This window comes from Nylanderia fulva, unplaced genomic scaffold (genome assembly GCF_048542155.1).
Source record: "Nylanderia fulva isolate GAGA-0341 unplaced genomic scaffold, ASM4854215v1 Scaffold58, whole genome shotgun sequence".
In the NCBI taxonomy this organism is placed as follows: Eukaryota; Metazoa; Arthropoda; class Insecta; order Hymenoptera; family Formicidae; genus Nylanderia; species Nylanderia fulva.
In genome coordinates this window covers 299,558-317,945 of record NW_028190676.1, presented here as the reverse complement: position 1 = coordinate 317,945, position 18,388 = coordinate 299,558, and the positions used below count along the sequence as shown (strand labels likewise).

General features: G+C 29.6%; 1 protein-coding gene across 7 annotated transcripts in view; it reads left to right on the top strand.

The window, feature by feature from the left end:
- LOC114931603 (uncharacterized) overlaps positions 1 to 18,388 on the top strand; it is a 129,348-nt gene that overhangs the window by 57,190 nt on the left and 53,770 nt on the right. For 6 of the 7 annotated variants that reach the window (XM_029303725.2, XM_029303724.2, XM_029303731.2 and 3 more), the window contains 4 exons: positions 14,677 to 14,807; positions 16,193 to 16,463; positions 16,994 to 17,111; positions 17,337 to 17,457. In XM_029303725.2, coding sequence (XP_029159558.2) covers positions 14,677 to 14,807; positions 16,193 to 16,463; positions 16,994 to 17,111; positions 17,337 to 17,457 — 641 coding nt within the window. The remainder of the gene's footprint in view (positions 1 to 14,676; positions 14,808 to 16,192; positions 16,464 to 16,993; positions 17,112 to 17,336; positions 17,458 to 18,388) is intronic. The other variant, XM_029303730.2, reaches the window with a different exon arrangement.

The following is an 18,388-nucleotide window of genomic DNA, read 5'->3' as shown; positions in this document are numbered from 1 at the left end:
AACAGAGAACTGTTGAATCGGAAAGAAAAATACAGTCGCAAATCAAACAAAAAACATATTCTTTTTATACGCCTATTTTGCGTAAATATTTGTTCTGGAAATATACATTCGTTCCCTTTCTGCTATCTCCAATACTATATCAGCCTCTTTTTCATATAGATGTATATTTTATCGTTTTTATTGTTCGAAAACTATTCTCCCCAAAAAATTATTAATTTTTTACTTTCGTGATTTGTATGAAAATCAAACGATACCAATAGTGTACACAGTCATCAGTAAACACGTCAGCGCCACGAGAGCACTTGTCCTAATTTTGAAGCTCCGACAAATAAAAGTGGAAATAGTTTAACTTGCAATGAAATGAAATTTCAAAAGAATGAAAGATGGTAAAGGAGAGGAGGCTAGGAGAATGTTTCTCTTTCCAATCAGCCCAGCTTTTCTTCGACTGAAAAATGTGTAATAAGACAGGCAATAAGAGCCAAATCGCGGATGACAATGCGTTATCCTAACGAAACTAAACTATTTTTTCGTTAGAATTAAATACCGGTGCACAAGGCACCAAATTTTACTTGGACACGGCCAAGATTTTAAAATATGAAATAATCTCATATTTGAGATTTAATTTCAATAGCCCTTTAACCCCCTACGGAAATAAATGAATGTAAGAGAAAAATATAGATCCGAAAGTCGCTGAATCGGGAATCGAACCCGAGACCTTTCGCTTGCCGGGCGACTGCTCTTCCAACTGAGCTATTCAGATCCCCTCGATTCTATACTTTTCTCTGTTATATATATTAATGTTGGTAAACAAACGCCTTTAAGCCAGCGTATATAAATTAAGAGTTTAACAAGGCTCTGTAATATAAATATAAAAACGTATAAGACAGGCAATAAGAGCCAAATCGCGGATGACAATGCGTTATCCTAACGAAACTAAACTATTTTTCTTATACGTTAAATTTATATTTATATTACAGAGCCTTGTTAAACTCTTAATTTATACACGCTGGCTTAAAGGCGTTTGTTTACCAACATTAATATATATAACAGAGAAAAGTATAGAATCGAGGGGATCTGAATAGCTCAATTGGAAGAGCAGTCGCCCGGCAAGCGAAAGGTCTCGGGTTCGATTCCCGATTCAGCGACTTTCGGATCTATATTTTTCTCTTGCATTCATTTATTTCCGTAGGGGGTTAAAGGGGTATTGAAATTAAATCTCAAATATGAGATTATTTCATATTTTAAAATCTTGGCCGTGTCCAAGTAAAATTTGGTGCCTTGTGCACCGGTATTTAATTCTAACGAAAAAATAGTTCAGTTTCGTTAGGATAACGCATTGTCATCCGCGATTTGGCTCTTATTGCCTGTCTTATATGTTAAATTTATATTTATATTACAGAGCCTTGTTAAACTCTTAATAATTATTTATAGCACATGTATATGTATTCTTCTTTTATTTATATATATATATATTTTGTAATAAAAAATAATTGTATTACTTTATTTTGATTAGAAAAATTTCTTAAATTAATTTAAATAATTGAAATTTTTTTATTTAAAATTTTTTGGTCAACTTTTATTTTTTTATTTCACTTTTGGTTATCACATTTAACATTTATCTACATAACAAAGTTTTTGATTAATAAATAAATTTTTGGCAATAAATAATTTTTTTAATAAATAATGAATTAAAATTTGTACGAGTTACTCGGAATCATCACCATAATAACATGTATGTTAAGGCCATAATTTATTTTTCTATTTTTAATATTTTGGAACTTACAGTTTTTATTGTTCATATACATATACAATGTAATATAAATGAGAAATATTTGCATAAAAATAGTATTCTACATTGAACTTTTTGTTGTCGTTTTTATTTGAATTCTGCTTTGCATTAAAAACTTTATTATTTGTTAATATATGTATAATAACTTTCTAATAAATAATGAACGATGATTAAAACCTTTTGAAGATTACAGGATCATTAACAATATACATATGTCATTCAAAATAAACTCCCTCATTGGTACATTTATCAAAATATTTATATTGTAAAATGTATTCATACTTCTCTTTTTGTTCTCTAATAAAGTTAGCTTTTATAACAATTCTACTTTCAATAAAAACAAGTAGTTTATTTATAATATGCAGCATACACCTGTATAAAACACACACACAATATTTATCTTTATATTTTTTGGAATAAATATCAGAGATAATAATTATCAAACCAATTATTTATAGCACTTTTATAGAAATAAACACAGTCAAATAGTTTCTTATTTCCCCCTTCTCTCTTTCTCTCTTTCTCTCTTTCTTTCTTTTAATTTTCTTTTTTCTTTTTAATAGTTACTTTTTTTAATATTTAATGAGATGCTTCTCTAATATTGATTTTCGCATAATGATAACTATTACATAGTCTATCGAAAAGTAATCATTGGTGATGTAATTTATAGTAATTTTGCATAAAGTGGTCATACCATTTCGATTTATTTTTAAAAGATTTTTTTTCTTTTTTATAAATTTTGACGCAAAATAATTTCACTCTTGCTGAATAAAATCTTAATTTTTAAAATTTTAAGTTATTGTATGAAATTAGTTGACAGATAATTGGTTTTTATTGGTATAAAAAAATATATTACAAAAAATTTTATTCATGTATTTATTTGAAAAATCTTTTTTAATTATTTATCATGACAAGTCTCTCATTTGATTGCAAAAGCCGCGCGAAGCATGCCTTTAAATATGTTAAGCTTATTATTATTCTGGGAAGCTACTGGGATTATTTAAAATAATATTCGTCAAATAAATTTTGCACACACATACATCATAATACACACACACACAATATTACAAAATGCATTATTACAGAAAATGAGACATATAATGCGTGCAAACTACATATAAATAAGTAGGTATATGTAATTAAGTGTATTTAGCTCTTTTTTGAGATAATATTCTTATATTTATTAAACGGAATATTTTGTTCGTCTCTCTTCATGTATAATTTATAATGTTATTTTTTTTAAATAAGAGTAGTTCGATTTTGTTTTAGAAATACCATGGTATAGAAGAAAAGAGAATAAGACTATGATCTTAAAGATTTGTCAACTTTTTCTAATTTCTAAGATAATGTAAAAATGATTATTTATTTTTTCAGTACTAAAGCCTTGCTTATTATTTAGGAAAATTTATAAATAAATTAGAATTCTTTTTAAATTTAGGTTTTTTGAAGACATTAATTTTATCATCTTGCCCAATATGACATGACATTTGTCATTTTACTTTACTAGTTGCTATATTTATTTATTTATCTAATAAAAATGTTACGAATGGAAAACATTAGTAAGTTATAAGTGTGTATACAGAATCAATTTCATCATTTTACTCCTAATTCTTTCCCTCACCTTTTGGATGATTATATTGGGACATTTTTATATGTGCGCGTGTTTGTATGCGTGTACATGTGTATATGTGTACACACACATGCATACACGCGCATCCAAACGCTCCCTAACGTATCCAAACGTGTCCACACGCACTCAAGCGCCCTCAAACGCTCCCAACATATCTAAACGCGCCCAGACGCACCCAAACATACCCGAACGCACTTAAATGCATTCAAACACATCAAAACATATCTAAATATATCCAAACGCACCAAACACACGTACCCAAACGGACACAAACACACCCAATCACTTCCAAACGCGTTTAAACGTACCCAAACGCACCTAAATGCATCCAAACATTACCCAAACGCACCCAAATACACGTACTCAACGGACTCAAATGCATCCAAACGCACTTAGATGTACTCAAACGTACCTAAACTCATCCAAACATATCCAAACGTATCCGAATGCATTTAAATGTACTTAAACGCATTTAAACGCACCTAAATTTACTTAAACACACTTAAAGCACACAAATGCATCCAAACATAACCCAAATACACGTACCAAATGGACTCAAACGCATCCAAACGTACCCGAACGCACTTAGATGTACTCAAACGCACGTAAACACATCCAAACGTATTCAAACGTATCTGAATGCATTTAAATGTACTTAAACGCACCTAAATTCACTTAAACATACCCAACGCACACAAATGCATCCAAACATATCTACACACACACACACACGCGCGCGCGCACGCACGCACGCACGCACACACACACACACACACACGGGGTATCTCGAAAGTCGAGGATAAATTTGCAGCATAATAGTTTTGTGGAGAAACTAAATAATAAAAATATTTACAATTTTTATTACTTAATTTTCATCTTACAATCTTATCCTCGAATTTTAGGACACTCTGTATATAGAATGCTCTTGCATTTATCTGGACAAAATTTATCACGAACGCTTGTTTTGTAGGTACATATAAACTTTCCTTGAATTTCAGATAAATAATGATTAATTGTAATAGAATATATGATAGAATGTATAAATTGAATGACAATATCGAATTAGCGTCAATTACATTTTCGGAATTTATTGGAATAATATAAATAATAGAAACAAATTGCTGTGGAAAATCACAATTTTCTGATATAACTGCGTGATTATAATTACAATATTGCTGTTATAAAATTTCTTAATAAATAAAATTTATAATAATTTTCCAATAAAAAGTAATCTCTCTGAAGAAATGAGTATATTATTAATAGTGATAATTTAATTGCAAAAATTATTTTAAAAAATAACAAATAATAATTAAAAATAATTTAATTTATTTATTAAGAAATATTACAATGTTGCACTTACATGAATTATTTTCTCTAATATATAATTTAATTAAGTGCAGTAATGAATCTCGTTATCTCTTTGTTATTTGAGTTTTTTGTTCCTCCAAAAAAAATATCTAGAATATCTAGAAATATCCAGAAATATCTAGAAATATAAATTTAGATATCTGTTTGTGATTTTAATAATAAAAGATTTTTTGAAGAATTTATGTTTTGTTTTATATAAATGTTACAATTATAAGAGAAAAAATAGAGAATTTGTCAATTAATGTAGTGATTTATGTTTTTTCACAATAATTGCTAACAATTCGAGTTTAATGTGCAAAATAATCAAAAATAATGTTTACATTAGAACCAAGTGATTCTCTAATATGTCTTTAATACATATTTATTTTATTATCTTTGAAAACAAAACAAATATATTTTTTCAAGATATGTTCAAATATAAAATTTAAATAAAAAGTTTTTTGATTTCTATATACATTATTATTATTATTATTTATAAATGATGTATTTTAAGTTAAGATAACACATAAATAATTTTTCTAAATATATAATATATAATAATTTTTAATTATATTTAAATTAAATACACTGGTCAAAAAAATTATCGCAACACGTAATTGATATCAAAATTTCGCGTAAATTCAAATAAGCGTATCTTTGCAAAAAATTATCGTATTTGAATTTTTTTGTTTTAAAGGGTGAAGTCTCTACCTTAAGAAACTTTCATTCGATTTTGATTTCATTCTCTCTCCCTCTCTCCACTCCTTTAAAAAGTAAGGTGTGTTTTTTTGTAAAAATTGCAAAATTTGACAAACTCTACAGAGTAAAATAAATTTTTTTCGCAAATCTTATCTAAATTTTCATAAAGTATGGACTTTCCTACAAATTAAAAAAAAAGAATAATTTGTACGATTTTTTTGGCAGAGTTACAGCATATCAAAGTTACCCATACATTTTTTCCATTTACCACCAGCATTAGCGATACCCGACGCGCACCAACGATGATTGCGCGACAAATTGCTAATGAAGATCTCTCTCATAGAATCAGTGATCAAACAATTAGAAGATATTTACGTGAACGTGATTTAAGATCGCGAGTTCGACATTTTTCTCTCCAAATGTATGGATCATTCATTTTTTCTATACACTAGAAGAGGAAAATGTCAAACTCGTGATCTTAAACCACGTTCACGTAAACGTCTTCTAATTGTTTGATCACTGATTCTGTGAGGGAGATCTTCATTAGCAATTTGTCGCGCAATCATTGTTAGTGCGCGTCGGGTATCACTAATGCTGGTGATAATTGCACAAAAATGCATAGATAGTTTTGATATGTCGTAACTCTGTCAAAAAAATCGTACAAATTTTGCTTTTTTTTATTTTGTAGAAAAAAGTCCATATTTTATGAAAATTTGAATAAGATTTGTGAAAAAAATTTATTTCACCCCATAGAGTTCGTCAAATTTTGCAATTTTTTGACAAAAAAACACACTTTACTTTTTAAAGGGATGGAGAGAGAAAAAGAGGATGAAATCAAAATCGAATGAAAGCTTCTTAAAGTAGAGACTTCACCCCTTTAAAACAAAAAAAATTTTTCAAATACGATAATTTTTCGCGGAGATATGCTTATTTGAATTTACGTGAAATATTGATATTAATTACGTGTTGCAATAATTTTTTTTACTAGTGTATATATCTTTTATTTTATTTATATTCGTATTTGTTTGTACATGAATAATATGAATTATATTGAAAAGTAGAAATTTTGTTAAAATCTTATTTAAATATTATCTGCAAATATATATATAAATCTAATTTATACTGCTAAACAGCGATCAATGTAATAAAAGAAATATAGAAAAGTTATGATTAGTATAGATAATAATCAATATGCAGTTTAGTATAATAGAACGCTTGTATTCATGCAATCATGCTTGTGTCACTCGCAATACGCTCAAAGAGCCATTAGAATGCCATGCACACATGCCGTCATAATAGTAAATTACAACAAGCAGATCCATTAGCATTAATTATAACTTAGTCGAACAATGTCGAACAAGTCGCAATGAATTTCTTTTCTTTCGCATTTTTCTCACACACAGAAGTGCTAAGTTAATTTTAATGAGTGAACTATCAAACTACAATTAATGATACTCTTAATGCTTATAATAACGCATTTAGATCACTGTAAGTGCGCTTTATATTTTCATTAAAAACATTGTTTTTGTAATTAATGATTATTAAAATTCTGAACATTTTTAACTAAACGAATATTTGTATATTTTTGTATAAAAGTTTTGTGAAAATGTAATATAGTCACAATTTGTCTTCAATTATTAATAAAACATATAAAGACACACTAGAATAAAATAGAATAAAAAATTTTTTACATGACAATTTATTATAAAGTTTAATAAATATTTTATGAATTATATATGTATATACGTATATGTATATAATAACTGTAGAATTTTACTATTAAATTTATGACAAAAAACTTATTAAATTTTGCTTGTAAAAAATAAAAGGATAAATATTTACATAAAGTCAACCCTTTCAAAAGTCAAGATATGTTGTCATATATTTTGACTTGTATATTTTATGACTTGGACAACATATGTCAAGATCATTGACTTTTGAAGGGATTCATCTTACGTGAATATTTACCAATAAAAATTTTTTGCATTATAATTCTTTGAAAAACATTTAGCAATTTATTTAAAATTTATATACATATAATTAAACGTGTTCAAATGCAATGTACACAGTTGCAGCAATATTTATGCTTCATTCAAAGGAAGGGAAGAAAAGAAGAAAAGAAGAGGGGAGGAGATAGAAAGGGGGGAGAGGATAGCAAATATATCTTATAAAAATCAGTCTCACAATCATAAATTTTTCGCATTTTACATAAACAAGGATGCGAATTCAATTTCATAATTTCTATGTAGGATAAGTATTATTTCATTAGTAGTAATAATATTAGTATATAGTAATAATAATTAATAATAATTAAATATTTATTTAGTTGATTTATTTAGTTTTAACAAAAAATATTCAAAATTGAATTAAAATAATATATAAATCAAAAAGAAATTAGCTGGACTTGTTTATAAGTGGATGAAGGATATTGAATAACAATTAATTTAATATTATACATATAATATGTATACACATATACAGAGTGGACAAAATAAAGAGTTATGAGTAACAATATTTCTGGAGATAAAAATTCGCTTTATTTTGTTCACCCTGCGTATATACGAGGGCAGTCCGATAAGTACTTAGCCTCATCGCCCGATGGTGCCAGTATCGCAAGAGAGTTTTACTATTGTGCAGTACATTCTCGTAGACAGCTACTGTCAAAATTTCAGCTGAATCGGACTCGTAGTTTTGTTTTGACCGCGTGTGGAAGCAGGCGTGTCCGCGGATTTTAGAAAAATGGAAAAAGAGCAATATCGGTCGGTGATTCGATTCTTGTTTTTGGAAGGGAAATCGCGCAGCGAAATCAAAAATGTCGAAATGAAGAATCTTTGATTTCGCTGCGCGATTTCCCTTCCAAAAACAAGAATCGAATCACCGACCGATATTGCTCTTTTTCCATTTTTCTAAAATCCGCGGACACGCCCGCTTCCACACGCGGTCAAAACAAAACTACGAGTCCGATTCGGTTGAAATTTTAACAGTAGCCGTCTACGAGAATGTACTACACGATAGTAAAACTCTCTTGCGATACTGGCACCATCGGGCGATGAGGCTAAGTACTTATCGGACTGCCCTTGTATGTATGGTATATACATATAATAAAACTTTTAATTTATGCTGAACTTAACAAGATTTAATTTAAATTTAAAATTTATAATTTTTTTATTAAAAATTAATTCGGATTTTTATTAGCAGATGATACATCGTGTAAAGTAGGTGGCACTAAAAAGTTAGCAGGTTAGATTAGGTTTCATAGAACCCAACATGACATGTATTGCATCGATCCTGTATGAATATGCATCTCATTGCCATTGGAACGTAAAAGTAGTGCGGACGAAACATATATAAAGTCGTATGACGTATAAAATCATACCACGTCTTTGATAGAAATAAAATATAATGTACTAAATTTTCATACAATAAATATTTTTTATTTCATGATGCAAGTTGACTCTTCCCAGCAAACACAGTATATAAATGTTATATACTTAAGCATGTAACATGTAACTTATATGTTAGTTGTAATTTCCCACTCATAGATGTAACATTTTTAATATTACATATATTACATTGTAGATATATTGTCATTATATCCCAAGATAGCACTGACTTATCAATACATCAATGTGCTATTTGGTATATAATTACATTATAACTACAATGTAATATATGTTATATTAAAATGTTACATCTATGAGTGGGAAATTACAACTAACATAGATGTTACATGTAACGTAATATAACCTGTTATATTACGTGTTATTATAGCAATGTAACAATATCGGTGTTTGCTGGGATCATATAGACAATCTGTTAGCTACTGTAGACTAGTATTATGTTTTTAAATGATTTGAATAATGTTGTCATAAATAGGACTAGGGTTATCAGTGTCTATTTGTAAATTAATTTTATTTGTTTGTCTTTTTATGTAGAACATTTCAGCGATCTCTCTTTTTCGTCTATTTTTCTCGGTATGTAAAATACATGGCTCAAACCATCGAAAGTCATGATTGCATTCGGTTCTATGTTTACTGACTACCGAGTAGCTTGTTTCATGTCTTTTTATATTATTCTGATGTTCTTTTACTCTAGTAATCAAATGTCTTTTTGTTTGTTCTATATACGACGCGTCACAATCATTACATTCTAGTCTGTATACTACATTCGTTTTGTTCATCTTTGGTAATACTTCTTTACCACGTTTAATTAGCGTGTTTAATTTTTTTGGAATCTTATAAATTGTTTTTAATCCTTTTTTCTTAAGAGTTAACATAAAACATATTAATCTGAAGATTTATTTTTACACTAAGTCTGTTAATCAAATGTTTGCGAAACTCATTAATCGACAGCAGTATAAAATTCTTAATTTTGAAATTAAGGATTTAAATATTAGGTTAAAACAATTTAATTTTGAAGCTCAAAAAATTGAGAAAATACTTAGAAACAATTTACCACATGACTTAATTGATAGCTTCTTTGAAATTAATTTAAATTATTTGACAACATTTAATAATAAAAAAAGAAATGTAGAAATCAAAAAAATTCAATTTTTTGGCGTATAAACATAACACTCTCGTGGAACCTCTTCAAGATATTGACAATTCAAAATGGGTGATCAATATTAGCGGCACGGCCGTCCCGAAAAATGTAACGGATTTTTTAAGTTTAGGAGATAAATTTGCCCTGCCTATTAACCAAGGGGAAAAAAGGGCCAATGTCAAATTGTTCTTGAAACAATTAAAAATATAGAAACTTGTAATAAAAGAATACCTAGCGAGTTGATAGATTCAGCAAGGAGTATAACGACTAATCAAGTGAAAGTTTCCCAGTAAACACAGTATATAAATGTTATATACTTAAGCATGTTACATGTAACGTATATGTTAGTTGTAATTTCCCACTCATAGATGTAACATTTTTAATATTACATATATTACATTGTAGTTATATTGTCATTATATCACAAGATAGCACTTACTTATCAATACATCAATCTGCTATTTGGTATATAATTACAATATAACTACAATGTAATATATGTTCTATTAAAATGTTACATCTATGAGTGGGAAATTACAACTAACATGGATGTTACATGTAACGTACACGTTATATTACCTGTTATATTCCGTATTATTATAGCAATGTAACAATTATATATCGGTGTTTGCTGGGTTTTTAAGTAAACAAAAACATCTTAGCGTTATAGATAGATATATGTTGAAAAGTTTGGCTAATTGCAAAAACTTCATACGTAACAACCAAAATTTATTAATAACTAAAGCTGATAAAGGGCAAGCCACAGTAATAATGAACAAAAGTGACTACATTTTAAAAATGAGCTCCTTATTGGATGATCGAACCACTTATAAAAAATTAGACAAAGATTCTATTAAAAAGTTAACAAATAAAATTAATTCTTTGGTAAAATCTTGGCACAATAACAATGTATATAATTGACGAATCAACGTATAAGAGATTAAATAATACAAATGGAAATCTCCCGCAATGCTACGGGCTGCCGAAGATACATAAAACTGGCGTTCCTCTCCGAATTATTGTATCTGCACTTGGCAGTCCTGTATACAATATTGCACAGTACATACATAAAATTCTACACAATACTATAGAAAAACCGAAATCACATATAAAAGACGGTTGGTCATTTGCAAAAGAAGTAAAAAATATGAACATCAATGACGACGAAGTTTTAATTTTATTAGATGTAACATCACTATACACTAACATCCCTAAAGAACTTGTAATTGAGGCTATTAAAAAAAGATAAAACACAATCTCACAGAATACCACATTGAATTTGTCACAGCTTACCTTCGCAATAGAAACTATATTAGATTCCACGACATTTAGTTTTAATGGCCACTTTTATGAACAAGTTTTCGGCAGCTCGATGGGTTCTCCATTGTCACCCATTTTGGCAGATATTGTTATGAACGATTTAGAAACCTTTTGTTTAAATTCATTGACTTTTAATGTACCTGTATACGTTGACGACATCTTCACGATTTTACCACGCTCTAAGGTTAATGAAATGTTATCAGTTTTTAATGTGTACTACCATTGCCTAAAATTCACTTATGAAATTAAAAAACACAATTGTTTAAACTTTCTTGACACGAGTGTCATCAGATGTAAGGATGGGAGATTGATCACTAATTGGTATAGGAAGCCCACTTTTTCGGGAAGATATATCAATTTTCTTTCCGCGCACCCATTCAAATATAAAATTAATTGCATTAACAACTTAGTCAATAGAGCTATTTTACTGTCTGACAATAAATTTCATAATGACAATATTCAAATTATTAAAGACATTCTAACCAATAATATATATTTTCCATCTCATGTTATTAAAAACCATATTAAAAAAAGATTACATGTAATTAATAATATTACTAATAGTTTTGACAACAAGAGAGATGAAAATAACAATAAAAAATTTGACATGTCTTCACATATTATGTTACCGTATATCAATAATCTGACTGATAACATTTCTAAAACTCTTAAGAAAAAAGGATTAAAAACAATTTATAAGATTCCAAAAAAATTAAACACGCTAATTAAACGTGGTAAAGATGTATTACCGAATATGAACAAAACGAATGTAGTATACAGATTAGAATGTAATGATTGTGACGCGTCGTATATAGGACGAACAAAAAGACATTTGATTACTAGAGTAAAAGAACATCAGAATAATATAAAAAGACGCTCCGACGGCCGGACGGTTTGAATAGGGAGGAGAATGATATTTAATTTATTTGCGGATTGTATGTATATGAGTTTTATAATTTTTTGTTTGTACCGATTATCTTTTATTTTTGTTTCTTTGTATTTTGCAGCTACTGAAGAAGACCCGAAGTGGGTCGAAACGTTTAGAATTTAATAAATGAGTTTGATTTGAGATCTCATTTTAATTTATTAATTTTGTGCATGTCGTCCGCACAGGCTCCGATTGCCGTTGAGATTTTATTTTTATTGTAACACAATAATTCGAGCCGAGATTAACTGTTTTTAAATATAAAAAGACATAATATATAATGAAACAAGCCACTCGGTGGTCAGTAAACATAAAACCGAATGCAATCATGACTTCCGATGGCTTGAGCCATGTATTTTACATACCGAGAAAAATAGACAAAAGAGAGAGATCGTTGAAATGTTCTACATAAAAAGACAAACAAGTAAAATTAATTTACAAATAGACACTGATAACCCTAGTTTTATTTATGACAACATTATTCAAATCATTTAAAAACATAATACTAGTTTACAGTAACTAACAAACTGTCGATATGACAGGACAACTTTCTATCTTTAATTAATGTAATTGCTGAATAAGAACAAGTATGTATTATAGATCAAATTTAATGTTAATGTAATGTTAATTTTGCTTGCCAAATTGTGTATTTTTGTATTCTAGCACTTGAGAAGGACCACAATGTAGGTCGAAACGTAGTGTGTACTTATTATCAATAAATAAATAGCCAGTTTTTGGTCGAATCAAATTGCATCTTATTATTTGTTAAAATTTATCACTGGCAATCAACAATTAGTTGTGAATATTTATTAAATGTTTGGAAATTTATAAATATTCAAAATTTTGTTATTAACTATTCTATAAGTTAATTAATGATTAAACTAATATGAATTTGCTTTGAAGCGATCATAAGACTTAAAAGTTATGTCGATTCGTTTTATTAACTTAAAAATAAGAAAGCATCGAGAGATCCTCCCTTATCATGCGAATATTTACAAGCAATGCCTTTCGCAATTTTTCAAAAAACACCTTTGTTTACATTACTTAATTCACGCACCATATTTTTTTTGAATAATTTTCTTAAAAATTACTAATTTGAATAATTTCCTTAAAAATTATATATAAAGTAATCCTAAAGGAAAATACAAATATTGCTTAATGCATTCGAAATTTAAGTAAAAAGTATCATGTCAGTTTAGGTACTATCTTCACAAAAATTATCGAAATATAACATTTGAGTTTATAAATAATGAATATCTTTACATGACTGTTTTGCAAACTCGAGTGCCAAAAAGTAGTTTATTAAATAGCAGGTTATAATTAAATTGAATAATTGTAAAGTTATGATATTTTAGTCAAATTAAGCAAATAAGTAATATTTGAAAGACATTTTTTTACAAAAAGTTTTAATTAAAATTTTAATTTCTTAAAATTTACGATAAGCACATTTTATAAAAAATATTTTTTTGCAAAAATAAAGAATAAATATCAATAGTGAATAAAATTGGGTAATACATAATTATTATAGACTTATAGAAAATAATTTCATTCATAATTATGTAATACTAATTATTAAGTGGCTAACAGAAAATAATTTATACACATTTTTTGTCGGTTAATATATTTTTATTGTAAAAAGTTATATGTATAATCATGAAGAAAAGCGACGAGTCTAAAAACCAATGGGCACATAACGCGTATAAATACTTTTTTTTTTTTTTTTAATAAGTCACTGTGGAATTTTGAAATCGATGGGAAAATTTTTGCGCGACAAGAATATGCGTTCGACATTTTTGCTTTATATCTACTTTTTATTATTATCGCTCAGTGTCAAGTCTTGTTTGCTTTTTCGAAAATTCCTCTGCATGCCGCTTAAAATTATCTCGATTTTCCATAAGTATCATCTTATCCAACATTATAAAACGCCACAGAAATTCTACAATTTTTCGCGATTTCTTATTTTTTATCACAGCAAATATAGTGGCTTCTATGTTTATCTTGTTTTACATACGCTTGAAAAATTTGTTAGAACTTCAGGTAAATTTTCAAATTTGTATAAATGTATTTGTTCAAAATAAGAGCGAACAATATATCTAAATTGTAATTAATTAAGTCTTATATTTAACTGGACGTGATTCAAGCATCAATTTAATTAATTAAAGAAATTTTTTAGATGACTTCACCTTTAAGGAAGAAATTAAAAATATTGTTAAAGACCAGAGTTTGTGAGAAAATCGTATTTGATCAATATTGAATCAATGTTTCAATAAAAAATACAGATTGTGTGTTATAAGATCTATATTATGCAATACAATTATGCAATTGGATATGCGATTGGAAAACCAAACAAAGCGATAACGTTCCAATTCAATTAAAAAAAGAAAAAAGAAATAGTAATATTTAAAAATGATATAAATTTTGCAGGACCCACCCTGGAACCACCGTTACCCAGACGCAAGAAATGCCCAGAACTCGCTTACAAAACACAAGAGTTTATCACAGCAGCGGATGGTGGTGGTATCGATGCCATCGACTCGAACGTCGTAGCTGATAAGGTATGGGATTCATAATTATTCTGTGATTTTTGTTTTTTTTCTCGTTGTCAATAAAAATTCTATTTATGACATCAAAACTATTTAAAAAAATGTTTTAAATGAGTTTAAGATGAATTTATTCTTAAGCGTTGGTCTTTACGGGATATCCCGTATATATATGTATATATAAAAATGTGACTATTCCCTGTGTTAGTGTTTTAAGCTTTCGTACAATCTACAAATAATTCTGGTGATCTTAGCAAACGCTGTTATGATTGGTTTGCTATATGCTCTTCAGGATGACCAATACTTCAACTTGAAAGATCATGGCTGGATTATTTACTCTGTGGTTGCTTTTTTGTTCATAGATTCTTGCACTAAAGTGTTCGTTTGCCTTCCGTCCATGTACTAGAACTTCATGTTTTGATAGTCAAGAAATTTTAATTTTTCAGCTAGTCTTCCCTAATTAGTATCCAAATTTTGAATCAAAATTTCTTTATTATTTCTTTAGTGTTCTGTCTTGTTCTAGTGTAAAATTGTAATTGCAGAAAAACTTAAATGCGATATGAGACTCCCGTATTCCCGTGATACTTCGTTTTATATATTGTGAGTCTTGCTTTGTTGGTGATTTCGTAATCCAAGAGTGGATTACAAAACTATTTCCAGCCTTTCTGTTGATGTGGTTTTTACGATTCCTGTTGCAGTCCTTAGGTAGCTGCCTTATAAGGTTTTTTAATTTCCTTGCTCATACATTTTCTTCACCATTGGTCATACTACAGCAGTATATATGAACTTGAACTTTAATATTGTTTAGTAGAATCCGAGAACATAGTACAGGGTTTTATACTCCACATTCTTTCCATGGCTTTTCTGCACATGGAAGATAATTTATTCCTCTTCTTTTTCAAATACTGTCTTCAGTAAACTTGATGTCTAGACTGCCAAGTATTTTACTATGTACTGGGTGTAATATATTTCCTTTGCTTAGAGTTATATGTATAGTAGTTCTACGGGTTTTAATTTGTATTTCCTGAGAAATATGTTGGTGTTGGTTCAAGTTGGTGTAACATTCAATTCCTTGTTAAACATCAGTTATATGTTGCTTATGGCTTTATTCATTGCATTTCCTAAAAATGATCAAAAAATTGCTTATTATTATGACTATGCTACATTAACATAGTTGTGGCAAAGAAACCAGGTTTCTATAGTTTATCTAGAAGTTTATTAGACACCATAATAGAGAAGAATATCTCCCTTTTTTATTGTTTGACACAAAAAAGATTAGGAATGACGAATTACGTAATTATAAGTGTCACCAATCAATTTTACGCACGAAATTAAATTTATAATTTCTAAGGTACATGAAAATATTAATTGAGTTTAAAATATTAACTTTTGTACTGCAGGAAGTCACGTCGACACTGCCACCAAGCCAGCTGAGCAAAGCGATATCTCGTATAAGCACCGAATACAGGCTGCAATTTGCCTGGCCTAGAAAACCTCAATTAATGAATGGCGAAGCTCAGGTACCGGTTTCAGCAGCGGGCGTTTCCGCGGGCACTACGTGTCCTCCAAGAAAGTCGCTCAGCATGGGGGCCCTTAAGCAAGGCATGACGATTACTGGACCGGCGCCGGTACATAAAAAGCGACCAGGCGACTTTGATCATAAACGCGATGGTACTTGTTAAGACAATCTGCACAATATTTCAATATTAATCAATAGATACAAAAGAATGTTATACGTTTTGGACCAACTTTGTGTTAACTGTGTTAATCATAATATTTGTCTTAATTATAAATTTATTCTTTTGCCACTAACAATCGCTATATAGTTTTCCGTAAACCTATCTCTCTGTACAAATGGCCACTATAATGGACAACACGCAATATTTTAAATTATTTGAATATTGATATCAATCTTTGAAGTCTAAACATCTTTCTAAACACTCATCTGCATCATAAACAGAGGGTCTTACGCCTAAGGCGGCGCGTAACGCTGTTTTCCGTTGTAGCCATGCGCTAATTGGCAACTTTAACAATTTATAGCGTCAAAAATAAAGCTCAGAAAAAAATGGCTCAGGACTTTTCGATATAGTTTGTCATCCTGCACCTGATGGTGTGCTTCGTGTACCTTTGTTTAGTTACACCCTATATAGTAGATCTGTCTGGGATACTCTGTATGTATTTTCTTCATATGTTTCTTATAGGAATTCAGGCGTCAGAACTGGAACCACTAGTAGGCAGTGGAATGGATACAATCGACGGCGTAGTACCAGAGGGCGATGAGCGTGAGGAGGATCTACCAGACTTGAAAATAACTTTCAGGTCAGATTATCTCAACTGGATTTGTAAATATATTTTCTCGAGTAAGACCTTTTATAAGAATAAGAGAGAAAGCAAAAGAAAAGATTAGAAATAGGGGAAGGTACCTACGACGATTTTGATCGGTGTGAAGACGCGATAACGTGTGATAACGCGATTACGTGATGACGACACTGTTACCATGACGATGATTATGCTATCATTACACGTAAAATTGATTATTTCCAGGAATAAAAAGTCAAATAAAGTCGTACGGATAAAGGACAATAAGGTGCCGGGCAAATCGCAAGCGAAACCGTTTCCTATGGCGGAAGTAATCGAGCTTCGCCGTCTCGCTGACGAGTACAAGGTAATCTGTGGGATTTGTTTTGTTATTTCAGAACTAAAGGTTTTCTTCTTCGAATTATCATGCGAATTGTCGACTTTTTCCACACACAGTTCATCCCTCTTACGTAAATATCCCTTCTTAGTCGCCGTATTCACGTATCCACCTATTATATACAATTTCTCTAATTAATCTAATCGTTACAGTTAAGCTTATTTTTCAACATCAGCAAACAATTTGCAATCGTCAAAATTATACATATATAGGGTGTCCGGTAATAATCCTATGATCTTTCGTGTGCAAGTAGAGCGAATCCGAATAGGAAAATTCTTTACCATTTTGCGATTTTTACAATAATTAATGAGAAATTAATTAGAAAAGATTGTCCAATCTTTTTTAATTAAATATTACGAAGATCGTAAAACGTAAAAAACTTTTTTTCTACCATTTCGATTTAACTCGCTCTACCTGCGTATCAAGTCGTACGGTATTAAAGGATACCCTGTATGTTTTATGTTGTTTTCTTATATTACGTGACTTTAGTCGTAACAACTCAATTGCAACTGCAATCGGATGATACAGACCGTATCGATATGATATAATACACTGATATACTGATGACTTTTGATTTTTTTCATTAAAAATATTTTTTGTGCAACCGGCGCGCGAAAAGTCGCCCTTTACGCACATGATGGGATTTTAGAAAGGGCTCCCTTTCCACGCACCGGTCACACAAAATATCATAGTCAACATGTGCGGGTAATGAATCGGCCGATCGTGCGAATTGTCACACTCATTGTCAGCTTCGCCTCGTGCGCCAAACTTCCGCACTCTCGGCCGATTTACGATCCCCCGCACTTGTTAGCTAATATACTATTAAAGCACTCTCTGATAGCGATTATTTGATAGTAGACAACTTTATATTACATTGATTTTTTAATTCATAAACATAAAA